Raw genomic sequence first — 15,616 nt, 5'->3', positions numbered from 1 at the left:
TATCTCAATATATCATAAATATCTATTATTTCATAATATACATAATACGTCTCGTCGATAATTTAATATCTATTTATTAATAATCATAAAACAAAAAGAAAATACTACGGAAATTTACTGAATATATGCAATTCACGGTTATAAAGTCACTTTAACACTAATCTTATCTTTGGGTGGCTTACTCTTTTCAGGTGTGTGGATACCCCCCTTTATAAGTCTTTTTAGGGATCTGTAAAGGTAAAATCAGCACTTTATATATATATATATATATATATATATATATATATATATATATATATATATATATATATATATATATATATATATATATATATATATATATATATATATATATATATATATATACACACACAATTGAAGTCGGTTTTTTTTGTAGAATACAATTTTATTATCGAATTATATATATATACTAGCTGACTCGGTAAACGTTGTTTTACCATATACATTATTTCTAGAACTATACATGAAAATATATCGTACTACAATTATTATATTCGATTGCCACCTATTGCGGCATATGAAAATTGCGATTAAACAACGGGGGTTGATTGTAAAAGCGTGAAAATTTGAATTAGTACGTATTTTTCAATGCTAAATCATAATAAAACAAAAATAAAAAAAAATATCGAAAAAATAAAAAGAAATATTTAGGGTTGGGTCACCCTTATCATTGAGGGGTATGAAAAATAGATGTTGACCGATTCACAGACCTACCCAATATGCACACAACATTTCATAAAAATCGGTAAAGCCGTTTCGAAGGAGTTTGGTAACAAACACTGCGACACGAGAATTTTATATATTAGATATATATACTCGTATATTCTTTATTGCACTTGGGAAAAAGATACAGCGATTAGATTAACAACTTGTTAGCAAGGGAGGGCTTATCTTTTAAAGAGATCTCTTCCAGCCAACCCAATGCTAGCTCGTTAGAGAGAAAATAATTATTTTGTCGGCCATTAAGAATTATCATATAGAATTATTAAGAAAATACCATTTCTGTACATGACATGTTACAATAAAATATATATCAGATTTTGAGTTAGTCTTCAAAAATACAATTGTGAAAATTGCATCCATTTTGGTGTAGTTTGCGTTGCATATACATAGATAGACAGGCGGAAAAAAAATAAAGTTTTGGCTTCTATTGGTATTATTAAGATCTCTCATCGCCTAATTACAAAAGGTTGTTAATATTGATGTTTTGTAATTAATAAAAAATATAATCAACCCGTCAAATACGTATTTTTAAGGGACTTTCAAATGGAGTAACTTTTTTTTTATACAACTTAGAATGGCAAACAAGCTGACGGCCCACCTGATGGAAAGTGGTAACCGTCGCCTATAGACATGAGCAGTACCATGGACATAACAGAGTATACTGTTTCACCCATGATACTCCCCATGTGTTGCCATTCCTGAGGACTCAGGTGTTATTCCTCTGTACCCTGTAAATACACTACCATATCCCACCCTTCAAACCGAAACACAGCCATGCAAACACAGCTGCTTCACTGCATCAGTTGAATTAAAGTTATATAAAAAGAAGAATGAAAAGTTATAGTTTTGATTGTATTCGTGATTAAGTTACACCATTACGTTGTGAATTTTGAATTGATTTTAATGATGCTTTTGAGTTAATTCCTATATTGCTTTCATATAGGTTTGATTAGAATGATTTCGCGTAATGTAAAATATATTTAATGTAATAATAGTCTTTAGTATTTTTTTTCTCATGTTTAATCATCATCTGTTAATTATTTTATTGACATAGAGGCCTTCGTGTACAACGTAGGAGGCCTAGAAACTCTTGACATGAAAGGGTTGACCCTCACTGTCCTACCTATAGTGTGTAGTAGGGGATTTTTACTAATAAAAAATACATAAAATGTATTTAAACTATAGTATGCAGATTGGATAATAAAAAAAAATCTCAATTTTGACAAATATAATGATAAGGCCATGACCGTGCTATCAGAATCTCCTTCTTTTGAAATCGGCTACACTTAGTTAGTAATAACAGGAAAACATTAGATTACTGTGATACATAATTATTAACTGATTAAAACTGAAATATTTTAGATAAAATACCAAATGTTTTATTAAATATGTTGTGTACATAAACATCGTAGTGAACGATAGTGATAGATTCACAATCGTTCACCTTTTCTTTTATACAACTTAGAATGGCAAACAAGCTGACGGCCCACCTGATAGAAAACAGTACCATGGACATACCATAATAAAGTATACTGATCTATATTACTTTCTTTTTTTTTAATATTTTTTTTTTCAGTGGTATTTCGCGGCTCACTTTTGGCCACAACAGAATATCAGTGTTTTGCTCTTTTTAGGGCAAAGCAAACAGCTGAGTTGTGGCCATTTTGTATTACTGTGACACACGCATGAAAAATTGTTACTAGTTTTATGCATTCTGATTAAGTTTTTGTTTTATTTTTTTATTTTTTGTACATGTATCTTTTTTTACTTTACATTTGTGTCTTTTGCTGTTTGTGTGCTGTAAGTAATGCAAATAAATTATTTATCTATCTATCTATCTACTGTTTTGCCCATAATATCCTACAAGCGTTGTCATTCCTGAGGACTCAGGTGTTATTCCTCTGTACCCTGTAAATTCAATGTCATACATCACCCTTCAAACCAAAACACAGCCATGCAAACACAACTGCTTCACAGTAAAAACACGAATGGGACAGAGGTGTCCAAGCAAACGACTTACATGTAATTACCACGATACAATGTAATATAGTCAATGTATTGTCCCGGTATAGAATAGGCCATCCCTTCCTTTCCCGTGGATGTTGTAAGAGGCGACTAAGTGAGATCGAGGGATGGACAGCAGCGTCCCACTTAAAACATATCCAAAGCCTAACTGTTGCCAACGGTTGCCAATCCGCCTTTTAAGTATGACAACTACTGGCAAACCCCTCAAGGGGTGGGGGGGAGGTATTGTTAGCAATAGAGTTTGACAGCCCCATTGCTAGCAATATAGAAAGAAAGAAAGAAAGAAAACATTTATTGACAACAACAAAAAGATACATACATTATGAATTAAAAAAAAAAAAACTACATTTATTATTGCCAACATGGTCACCACTCAGCATGTGCTGCAGCAATTTAATTGCTACAGCGCTGATATTCTGTGGTGCCCATACGTGACATTACGAACGACGACAGCAAACATACGCATATATATATATATACATATACATATACACATATACATACCTACATATACAAACACACACACACACATACACATACATATACATACATACATACACTTAACTGACAAGATATACCCATATAGATATGTACAACAATAATACAATAACAATACAACAACACTACATTATACAACGAAGCAGCAATGTTATGCAATCACAAGGAGTTACATGCTTTTTGTAGATTTAAATAATAGTTTTTAGCATAATTTTTAAAAGTATAAGTTGTTTTTAAATTTCGTATGGGAGGCAGGTCATTCCAGATCTTGGAAGCTGCATATTTGAACCCTCTCTGAAAACTTGCAGTTCTATGTCGTGGTACCTTTAAACGTATAGAAGCTACTTTTAAATTATATATACTATGCTCTTGCGCCCACGATAATTTATCGTAAAGGTATTGAGGTTTACCTGTATTTATTATATTAAACACTAAACATGCAAGATGCAACTTCCTACGTGAAAACATTTTCATGATACCGGCATTGTTTAAGAAAGGAGTAACGTGATGGCGCGGAGGAATGTGATAGCAAAACCGGGCACATGCATTTTGCACTCTCTGGATCAGTCGTTCAGTTCTAGACAACAAGCAGGGGCCATACACTACATCACCATAGTTTAATTTGGATAAGACAAGAGCCTCACACAACTTTTCCCTAGTAGACACAGTTAGATATTTCCGAAATCGATATAGCAACTTAAGACGATAGAAACAGACTTTCACCGTTTGCATAATATATGTTTCAAAACGAAGATGAGGATCAATGACTAATCCTAAATTACGTGCTTCTTTTAATTGATCAATAGGTTTATTATTGATTTTAATACATGGTTTATGTCTTTCTATATCAGCTATCAACTTTTTTGTCCCAACAACCACAAACTTACATTTATTAGGATTAAGCATCAAACAATTTTTATCGGACCAACTGGAGATACGATCCAAATTTTCATTTAGTTTTTTAATGGCACATGCTATGTTACAGGGGTCAAAATGAATATAAATCTGGAAGTCGTCCGCGTACATTTGGTACTCACAGCCTTTAATACAATTAATAATATCAAAACAATACAAAGTAAATAAAAGTGGACCCAATATTGACCCCTGGGGTACTCCTCTAGTTACATATTTAGATTCTGAGTAACATTTTGTACCATCCATTCTTTGAGTTGTTAAAGTAAATGCATTTGTAATGGTTTTATTGAATTCATAGTATGTTAAAGCCGATATTGTAACCTGATTATTACCTGGAATATTTATAAAATGTGCATTTAACGCATCAGGATTATCACAGAAGTCTGACAGTTCTGTTGATCTTGTTTTCATCAATACAGAATTTCTCAAATTATTCCATAACGTTTTCGGTGTTCTTAGACATAAGTTTATATTATTTTCAAAGTAAGCTTTTTTTTCTGCTTCTATCGAAAGCTACCGTTTGTTTCATGTCTTTATAGTGTAACCTATGTGAGTTACATCCTGAAGCTTTATACCTTTTATGACTTTTATTTCTAAGATGTATCATTTCTCTTATAGTATCAGTTAACCATGGTTTGGGGCAATCCTTAATACATATATATTTTTTAGGTGCATGTAGATCAAATAAATTAGTAATACAGGCATTGAAGGTGTTTACCATTTCATTTATATCATCTAACTTACGAAAATGACTCCAATCTATACTTTTGAGATCTTTGTAGAAATAGTTAATCAAAATATCATTGAAAGGCCTGATTTTAAGTAACTTTGGAATTATTTTGTCTCTTTTAAGATCTAGCTGTAATGTTATAAAACTATGGCTGCCCAGCTCAGGTATATGATTGACACTTACTTGTTTTACTCTATGGATTATATACCCTATTAGGTCGACCTCTGCGTGGTTCCTCCTGGAAACCATCGTGAACAATTCTTGTTGAATTCGTCACGATGGGCTAACTGACCTGCCTCACCTATCGTCCTTCACTGGTGCCACGCCGGTGTATACCGATAGTGCGGGTGGGGTTACCATTCCATTATCACCCATTAACAAAAACCCTCAAAGGGCTTATGTTCAGCGGTGGACAGTTAAAGACTGATATGGTGATATGATAAACTAATTAACTATTGAATTAACCAAAATGTGGTTAAATTTGTCTACAATTTTCCCAACTTCTAATTTATTTTAAGTCGCACTGTATCATTTTCATTTTAAATAATTAAAAAAATTTAATTCTTTTTGAAATAATAAATATTAATGAACGGCGAAGATAAATAAATTTTACTATATTTAATTGTTAAATGGCGAAATTCGTAGAAAGATTCGTGATAACATAATCAAAGGTGATCATTACAATTTAGGTACAATTAGGCTGTTAGCATATTTCTTTTCAAAAGGTGAAGGTATTACGCCATCGTCCGTGTGGTCCTAGCATTGAATAGGCCACCTGTTGGCAAAACATGAAGAGTATCATGGGCGGTACAGTATGCTGTTACGTCCAACGTACCATATGCCAATATGGTATTATCCATGTTTTTAGGCCGCGATTATATATATATATATATATATATATATATATATATATATATATATATATATATATATATATATATATAAGGTCAATTACTTTTAATTACTGAACCGAATAAAAAAAAGAAACAAAACAATCGGTTAATGATAAATAATCGCCGCGTTTTGCTTTTCCAACTCGAATGTCCCATAACCAGAACAATGGTCTTTTGTACTAAGTGCCATTTCGATGGTTGTCAATTTATTGTGGGGAGCGTTGGCAACAAGACCACCCAGTAGTTTAGGTGTGTGTGTGTGTTTATTTTACACGTGTATGTTTATTATATTATATTATATATATTATATTATATATATATTATATATATAATATATATATTATATTATATATATATATATATATATATATATATATATATATATTATACAACAAAAATTTGTGTTATCGCTATATTGAATTTTAATATCACTGGATTAAGGTATGTATAGTGAAATTTTATCATCGTATAATTGTGGAACGCACTAGAGAAACACTTTGTATTTATTTAAGGAACACCAACAGCATATTGCATTATAACATATATAACAAACAAATATAATGCAATATTAATGCACATACCTATTATAGGTATTCACAGCATTCACTTTAACATAGTTATACAGTGCGAGAAAATGAAGTAATTAATAAAAATAAACATGTAACTCAAATTGTGAGCAATATCAGAAAATACGATTGTGAGTGAATTGAATTAAAAAATATTAAAAAAAAATATATATATTATGATAATTAGTGTTAATTTTTATTAGGTTATTGTACAAAGTGCCTTAGCAATTTATTCCTGTAGGAATTCGAATTATCATACACTATATCAATTTCAGGCAATTTGGCATTAACTTCATTGTATGACGCACTAATCCTGGCCAGAGGTTAATGTACTCCTAGGTTTGTTCTGCAGCGCGGTAAGCTAAATGTTCTAGTTATAGGGATATTTAATGGACGGAAAAAACAAATAGTACTTAAATAATTTGTAATTTTTTTTTAATTCCACTTTCTATCATCGTACGGCTCGCCATCGACAGGGAGTTCACCCTCATACCCTACAGCCTCAATGGTCGCGTACAACGCGGTTTCAGAGATGTTTTCTCCCACGAACACTCAGGTTATGGAATGAGCTCCCTGCTGAGGTTTTCCCAAGAGACTACAGAAATACAGTTATTCAAAAGGGGGGTAAAGAGGTTTCTTCAGGGTCGGCAACGCGCGCGTAATACCTCTGGTATTGCAGGCGTTCATAGGCTACGGTAACCGTTTACCATCAGGTGGGCCGTATGATTGTTTGCCACCTCAGTGGTATAAAAAAAAAATTAAGACAGTGTTTTTCAAACTTTTCAATTTAGCGATTTCCATAATATGTAAACATCTAAATTTTCGCCCGCCGAATTAATGGACGGCATACAATGCTTAAATAATTTGTATTTATTTTTTACATTAAGACAGTGTTTTTAAAACTTTCATTTAGTGTTTCTCATAATGTGTAAACATCTAAATTTTTCAACCCCCTATCCTCTGTCTTTCCTAACCTGTATGTATTGGTTCCAACTAAGAACCATAGTGACTAATTTATCACTGAATGCGTCACGATGGGCTAACTGACCTGGTTTTTCATTCATCCTTCATACAGCTATTCAATTTAAACCAAACGTTCACCGTTCCCGCCATTTTTTCCGTTAAAAAACATAGTCACAACCATAGACAACACTACTTTATCATTTATTCCACCAGTGAACATTCGGCTTTATTAAAAACTTTATAGTGATGTGAAAATATTCCATTTTCAACTTAACACATATTCAAATAGCTATAAAATAAATCTATTTAAATGATAACCGATTTTATATTATCAATAAATAAATTACAAAATGGAACCAATCGTACGGCTCAATCTAACCATAACTTTTTATGATAATAGCTTGCATTACATTATTTCATGTAAATATAGTGTTTATTTAATGTTTTGCTTTTAGATATTTAATTTAGATATATAATTAATATTTAATTGGGGGGAAAGGGATTGTTAGCAATGGAGTTTGACAGCCCCATTGCTAGCAATATGCCCTATTAGGTCAACCTCCACGTGGTTCCCCCTGGAAACCATCGTGAACAATTCTTGTTGAATTCGTCACGCTATCGTGACGCCTATGCTAGTTAGCCTATGCTAACTGATCTGCTTCATCCTCACCTATCATCCTTCACTGGTGCCCCGCCAGCGTATCCTGATAGCGTAAGCGGGTTACCATTCCATTATCACCCATTAAAAAAAATTAATGACAAAAACCGTTTTAATTTCTTTTTTTTTTAATAAATAGATTTATTTAGAGATAAAGAAAGGGAATATTCAAATGGTATTGACCTGGTAACATAGTTCGAAGAACTGGCAACCGATAGGGAAAGGTTCTTGAGTGACGACTCCCCTAGTGGCAGTCACAAATATAAATGCATTACAGTGGATATAAGCGGTTCAGTACCGTTTCTTATGGCTGTCTATGGGGGAGGCTGTATACAGACCTCCCCCATAGACTGCCATAATAAATGGTACTGATTGGTTAGATAAAGGCTGATATGATGATGATTTTAATTGTTCGTTATAGAAACAAAAACTACTCGACGGATTTTAACGAAACTTGGTACAATTATTCTTCATACTCCTGGGCAGGTTATAGTATACTTTTCATCACGCTACGATCAATAGGAGCAGAGCTGTGAAGGGAAATGTGTCTGTTACATCAAAACCACTGAACCGTGAGGAGGGACATAGGCTACTTATTTTACGAAAAACGACGGAAACGCGGAAGAAGTCGTGGGCAACAGCTAGAAATATTTTAGTTTTCATTTCCGTGTGTACGTTACAATGGAAATAGTTGGAAAATATTTAATTTTGACGTTTACTAGCACCTAGATATATATACTGGCACCTAGATACTTATTGCTATAAGCTATTGAAATATTAAAAATGCATTAGCCTCAGTATTGCGGTTTGTGATGATATTAAAAAATATAGTTTTTTTTTTCGAAACTCTTAGTAAATTAACAATTAGGTACCTATTATTAATAATTATATTTAAGAATATTAATTAAGAAAAATAAGTGTTTTTTTATTATTATATATTGGATGATAAACACTGGCTGAAGACTTTATGTAATTAGATAATTTTAAAAGATTACCTTTTTAATTAAATTAGTCAAAAATAAGATAAAAAAAAAACATAAAATAAATATGTCAACAATAATAAATTATGTATTAACTAATAGAAAATTATTTAGCTTCTAAACAATCGTTTATAACGATAAAAAAACATGCTAAGTTTGTCTATGATGTGTACTAAATGTAAAAAAAAAAAATACTAATTGGAATGAAAAATTAATACATACAAGTTTTTATGCGACTAAGGTACCACAATCTTTACTTATTGTTATTATTGAGAATTAAATGTGATTTATTATGTTTTGATTAGAATGCTGGCTTTTCGATTTTTTAATTTAAGAGGCATCATTTTAGACTTCAGGAGTAGCAATGAAAGTGTGTTTATCATTATGCCGGTGTACTTATGACATGGTTACCACTTTCTATTTGGCGAGCCGTTAGCTCATTTGCTATTCTAAGAAGTATAAATAAATATGAGAAGGGTACGTTCAGGTAGCAAAAGTTAGAGCTAGTGTAGTAGAGTAGTGTAGTAGTGAGCTAGTGATGTGAAAAAGAGCAGTATTAGCTGGGATGACATTTTTAACGAATAACTAGTTCCAATTATTATATTGTTATAATTTAAATAATTTACATAAATGATTTTAAATTAATGAATTAATAATAATTACTAAATCAGTTATGATAAGTATTTAAAATAAAAATTCTACTGAATATTATATTTGAATATAACATTTCAGTTTTTTTTTTTTTTTTAAATTATACAGGAAACAAATTAAAATAAGTATTATGTCTAACTCTTAATGGATGGTGTAATCAAATTTACATTTAATATAATTAAGTCGTTAATTAGTTATTTAAAACTGAGGCGTCACGTTGTCAAATGATTACGAGAAAAACATTAAAATATTATAATAAAAACTCACCATGTTAATTGCCATGAGCAAAAATAAATTTGTCCAAGGATTTGAATAAATCATACATAAAATTTGAGGTCACCACTACCGTTCATTTGAAAATGTTTATATACCAATCACTTTTGTTTAATTTTTAAAAAAAGAACATGACCACTTTGTCATATTTAAACACAGTGAAATAGAATGTTATTTCGTATTAGTAATTAAAATAGGTCATCACTATTTTTTAATCGACATCTAATTCCATTTTTAAATTTTGAAAGAGGGCGCGTATTTTGACGGGCGCGCTAGACGCAGACCATAGAGAGCGCGCTGAATTTTTTTAGACGACTACTAGAGCGCGCGCTTCGTAGCATACTGCCGTAAGGAGCTTGCCTCGATCGCATAAAGATGTTCGATTAGATGTAACACTTTGATAACATATTGCCAGTTATCACCAATCATCAATTTGAGACATTCATCACTTTATATTGGAAACAAAATGATCATATTTTAATTGGAAAGTACGAAGGATCCTTTTCGCTCCCATGTATCGATGTCAAAATTAGGTATTTTGGCAGTTCCAATCTCATTAAATCATCGTTATAATCATCATATCAGCGCTTACCTGTTCATTGCTGAACATAACCCTTGAGGGGGTGGGGGGGTGGGGGGATTATTCTCGTTTTGGATTGTATTTTAAATGTTTACTAGACATAAAGCAAGGTAGTGCATAAGGCCAAGTTTTACTGCGATCAATGATGGCACGGTTAAAGCTATGCGCATAGTCAGCGGAGGTGTGGGCCTTTCGTAGTTGGATTACTAGAATAAAAATCACAACAAGATATATAGTTGCAGTCCAGCTATTGGGGAGAAAGGGATTGTTAGTAACGGAGACTGAGAATCCCATTGCTAGCAATATAGCCAACCAGGTCGACCTCCTCGCGGTTCCCCCTGAAAACTATCATGGTTAATTCCTGATGAATTCATCATGATGGGCTAACTGGCCTGTTTTCATTCTCATCTATCACCCTTCACTGGTGCCTCGCCAGCGTATTCCGTTAGCGCAGGCGGGGTTACCATACCATTTTCACCCATCAAAAAGTCCAGCTATTGGTTTTTTAATTCTTAACCTTTTAAATACCCTAATCACATTTATCCTGGAGGAAGGGATAGTTAGTGAAAAGAATCGGCACTTCTAACTTGATGGTGTACGTTAACAATGAGGCTGTTAGTCCTGTGAGTCCATTACTAACAATCCCTTTCCTCCAATCCAAAAATGTTAGCATTTACATGCATACAAATAGTAGTGGAATTAAATAATTTTAATCAGCTAACCATTATTAACAACTTAACGCGAGGCTTTTTCTGTGAAATGAGGTCAACTGGCGCACTGGCGTACGCACTAAATTCGAACAAGCATATAATAAATATACACTAATCTCTATGAAATACAAACGAGCGAGAAGGTATCGCTTCAGATAAAAATATAAACATAACATTTATAAGTACCGAGAGGTACCCGGGATAACGAAAATCGGAACACATTTGATGCGCGAGAGCGTTTCGTTCGAGATACTAAAGCAGTTAATAAGAAGCGGGCGGACAGCGCACCAACGTATTTCTATACAATTTATGGAATCGATTGTTCTTGGATATTTATTCGGTAGTATGTAAAGCCAAGTCTTACCGCGAGCAGAGTGGGCAGGGCGATTGCCATGCGCATAGTAGCAGCGCGGCGTGTGCGCGGGCGCGGCTAAGTGACGGAGGCGGCGGGCGGACGGGCGCGCGCGGGCCGCATCCGGCCGCCCTCCTGGCCTCTACCACCGTCGTAGACTCATCTTACACCTAGAAAGAAAAATGAGAGATCACAAAGAAGCATGTTAAAATTAAATTCTTCAAATAACAGTATTTATTAATTACAATGTTAGGTTAGGTTAGGATTTCATATTTGCGGGTTCCTCGCGGCTTCGACATCAAGCGGATGTGGAATACGGGGGGGTTTTAGCTGATAAGAATCCGGCAGTACCCATATATCTCCCTCGAGGTATGTGGATCGGCATGAGCATTTGCTCGACAAAAAAAAGGTTAGGATTTCATAAAAAAAAGTTTATTTTATTGAACTTGGCTCTCTTTTTATCAATATAATATTAAATTATTTTTTATTAGAACAGTATATGTACGTTTATCAGTTTGTATCGATTCCAATGTATTTTTTTTTCATATAAGTAATAATATCAGTAATAATAATTTTTACTCCGCATATATATATATATATATATATATATATATATATATATATATATATATATATATATATATATGTTATTGTGATTGAAGTCTATGTATTTAGCGAATCAAAACCTGTACAAAACTTCCATACCTATGCATTTTTTTTCTGTTTATTTAAACATCAATGCATAATATATCTTATAAGTAAGTGTTTATTCTGTCTATTACAGATTATAATGATAATAAATTAGAACGGCAGATAAAAGAAAATGTACCTTATGTAATAAGCATATTTAAATAGGTATTCGAAAAAATCAGCCCTTCAGGATAAAAATGCACCAATAACTACAGACTATTTATATATAAACACCCCTGAAACCAATGACAGTTCATTGTAAAATACATTCAAACCGGAGCTCATTCCCCTATTTGTTCAATAGTACGCATGCGTATTAAAAGTTGTGGCAGCCATCTTTGTTCTTCTGTGTCTGTGATCGTTTAATGTCTTTTTAATAAATCGCTTCTTTTTTAATAACCTTTATTTAATCAGTCATTAACTCAATGTGATTACAATAAGCAAATAATAATTAAACAGATAATAAAAATACAAGTGTTGTTTTTTTTTTTTTTGTTAATTTGCAACAAAAATAGGTAGTAGATATTTCTGAGTAATTCCTTTTTATCAGTGAGGAAATTCTTATAAAATCCTTTCGTCTTAGCTCTCCATTCCCATGATTTTTCCTTCTCACTTACTAGTTGCTTTATAATTGTTACTATGGTATCGTTACAACTTAGAATGGCAAACAAGCCGACGGCCCACCTGATGGAAAGTGGTAATCGTCGCCTATAGACATGAGCAGTAGCATGGACATAACAGAGTATACTGTTTCGCCCATGATACCCGCCATGCGTTGCCATTCCTGAGGACTCGAGTGTTATTCCTCTGTACCCAGTAAATTCACGTCATATCTCACCCTTCAAACTGAAACACAGCCATGCAAACACAACTGCTTCACGGTTGAAACACGAATGGGACAGAGGTACCCAAGCAATCGACTTTTGTACAAAGTCTCCCTCTGGCAATGGTTTATGGTATTTTAAAAACCATAATGGTCCCTATAATTGTGTATATGCTATAAAATATACATTTTTAATTTAAACATACATTATAAACATATAACACACAAATAACATAAAATTTAATTACTTTAAATTATAGCTATTATTAATAATTATTGCCCTATTAATAATTATTGAATCCAATCTAATTATTCAATTTTCCGATTTGAATATTTTTAGGGTTCCGTATTGCAAAAGGAATATGTAACTCCCGTTTTGCTTCAAATTCTTTTCCCCTACATTCTTCACGGCTCTGGAACGCGCTTCCTGATACCATTAAGAGACTACCGACTAAACTATCTTAAAAAGTACGTTCATGCTTACTTTTTTACTTTATCCGAGCAGTAAGTGCTTTATATTATTCTCAATTTTGTGTATAATACAGTATATTTGTTAATTATATATATTTATTCGTTTATATATGTAATTTTAGTATGTATGTATATCAATAATTACTAGTACCGCATTCGAGTATTCTGACACGTCCCTATGGTTGACTGGGAGAGAATACTTTTAGCATTAAGTCCGTCATGTACACATATATGTCATGTATTAATGAATAAATAAATAAATAAATTCATATGCAATTACTATATTCTCAGTCTGTCCGTCTGTCAGGATCCTTTTTTCAGGAACACGTAGAGGTAACAAGTTGAAATTAATACCAAATACTAAAGTCTGCCATATCTTGAAGCTGTGATAAAATTAAACTGCTAAGACAAAGCAATCAAAAGATACGGTCATTTATGGGGTAATCAAAAATCTATGGGGTACCTTCTTATTGACCTTGAATCATGAAATTTGGCAAGAAGCAATGTCGTATAGAATAAGTAAATTTGTAGTTGTATCACAAAAAATTGTAAATTATTTTCAATTATAATTTGTACGGAACCTTCGGTGCCCAACTCCGACTCGCACTTGGCCGATTTTTTAACTCTATATTTTTTTTGATGGGTGAAAATGGAATGGTAACCCCGCCTGCGCTAACGAGATACGCTGGCGGAGTACCAGTGAAGGGTGATAGATGAGAATGAAAACAGGCCAATTAACCCATCACGATGATTTAATCAGAAATTAACCATGATAGTTTCCAGGGGGAACCGCGAGGAGGTCGACCTGGTTGGGTATATTGCTAGCAATGGGATTCTCAGTCTCCATTACTAACAATCCCTTCCCCCTCTATATTATATTATACTCGTGTATGAGGCCTAGTTGAGCCGGTAAACATAATGCCCTTTATCCTCACTTACCAGATTTATTTTTTTCTATCGGGACAAAAAGTGACTGACCCATATGCCAACGCACAGCTGAAACCGCTGAATCTAGAATCTTGAAATTTTGCAGACAGGTTCTTCATATAGCATAGGTTATTTTTTTATACAACTTAGAATGGCAAACAAGCTGACGGCCCACCTGATGGAAAGTGGTAACAGTCGCCTGTAGACATGAGCAGTACCATGAACATAACAGAGTATACTGTTTCGCCCATGATCCCCCCCCATGCGTTGCCATTCCTGAAGACTCAGGTGTTATTCCTCTGTACCCAGTAAATTCACGCCAAGGTGAACAATAAGCAAGGGATTTTAAAAATTCATCCCCTAAGGAGGTAAAAATTTCTAAAATCCACGCGTACGAAATCGCGGGCAAAAGCTAGTCGTAATATATGGATATGGGTTGTTTATATTATTAAGACACCATTAATAAAATTAATAAATTAATAAATATTTATTAATAAATAATTTTTCATAATTAAATTTTTTCATCATCATATATAATTCAAATATAATAAAATTCAAGGCACATAAAATAGTCGAGCGTCAATTAAAATGAACTAATAAATGTATTTATACACGTTTTCCTCTATTAGTAATATGCAAGTAAGTTTTATACGTCACTTTATATGGATATATGGTTTACCTGTACGCGTCAGAGTACAAAGTCTGGATCCGAGTGCATTTGTCGGAAGTATGTTAGGCTGTGTTCACACTTAGCCGTCTGTCCATTTTACAGTTTCTTTTTTATATTACTGTGGTCGAGTATGTGATCCCGGTATAGAATTAGCCTATCCTTTTTTGTTTTTTCTTTTAATGCGTGACAATAGAGTGGTAGCTCCACCTGCGCTATTGACGATGAAAGCAGGTCAGTTTGCCCATTGTGACAAATTCCACTAGAATTAACCACGATGGTTTCCAGGGGAACTACGTGGAGGTCGACCTGATAGGGTATATTGCTGGCAATGGGTCAGTTAGAACTCATTACTAACAATTTCTTCCCCCCCATTCTGTGGGTGTCGTGAGGCGACTAAAGGAACATAATGATAGAGGTATTAAAATAGATTACCAGAGGGAGACTTTGTACAAAAGTCGATTGCTTGAGTACCTCTGTCCCATTCGTGTTTCTACCGT

General features: G+C 33.3%; 1 protein-coding gene across 3 annotated transcripts in view; it reads right to left on the bottom strand.

Annotated features, from left to right (window-relative positions):
• LOC113510702 (uncharacterized) overlaps positions 1-15,616 on the bottom strand; it is a 206,452-nt gene that overhangs the window by 27,480 nt on the left and 163,356 nt on the right. For 2 of the 3 annotated variants that reach the window (XM_052896220.1, XM_052896219.1), the window contains exon 3: positions 11,551-11,708. In XM_052896220.1, the coding sequence (XP_052752180.1) occupies positions 11,551-11,586 (36 nt within the window). In that variant the 5' untranslated portion in view covers positions 11,587-11,708. Of the gene's footprint in view, positions 1-9,890; positions 10,226-11,550; positions 11,709-15,616 lie in introns of those variants that run through there. The other variant, XM_052896218.1, reaches the window with a different exon arrangement.

This window comes from Galleria mellonella, unplaced genomic scaffold (genome assembly GCF_026898425.1).
Source record: "Galleria mellonella isolate WM207_F2 unplaced genomic scaffold, CSIRO_AGI_GalMel_v1 utg32, whole genome shotgun sequence".
Taxonomy (NCBI): domain Eukaryota; kingdom Metazoa; phylum Arthropoda; class Insecta; order Lepidoptera; family Pyralidae; genus Galleria; species Galleria mellonella.
This window is presented reverse-complemented; position numbering and strand designations above follow the sequence as displayed.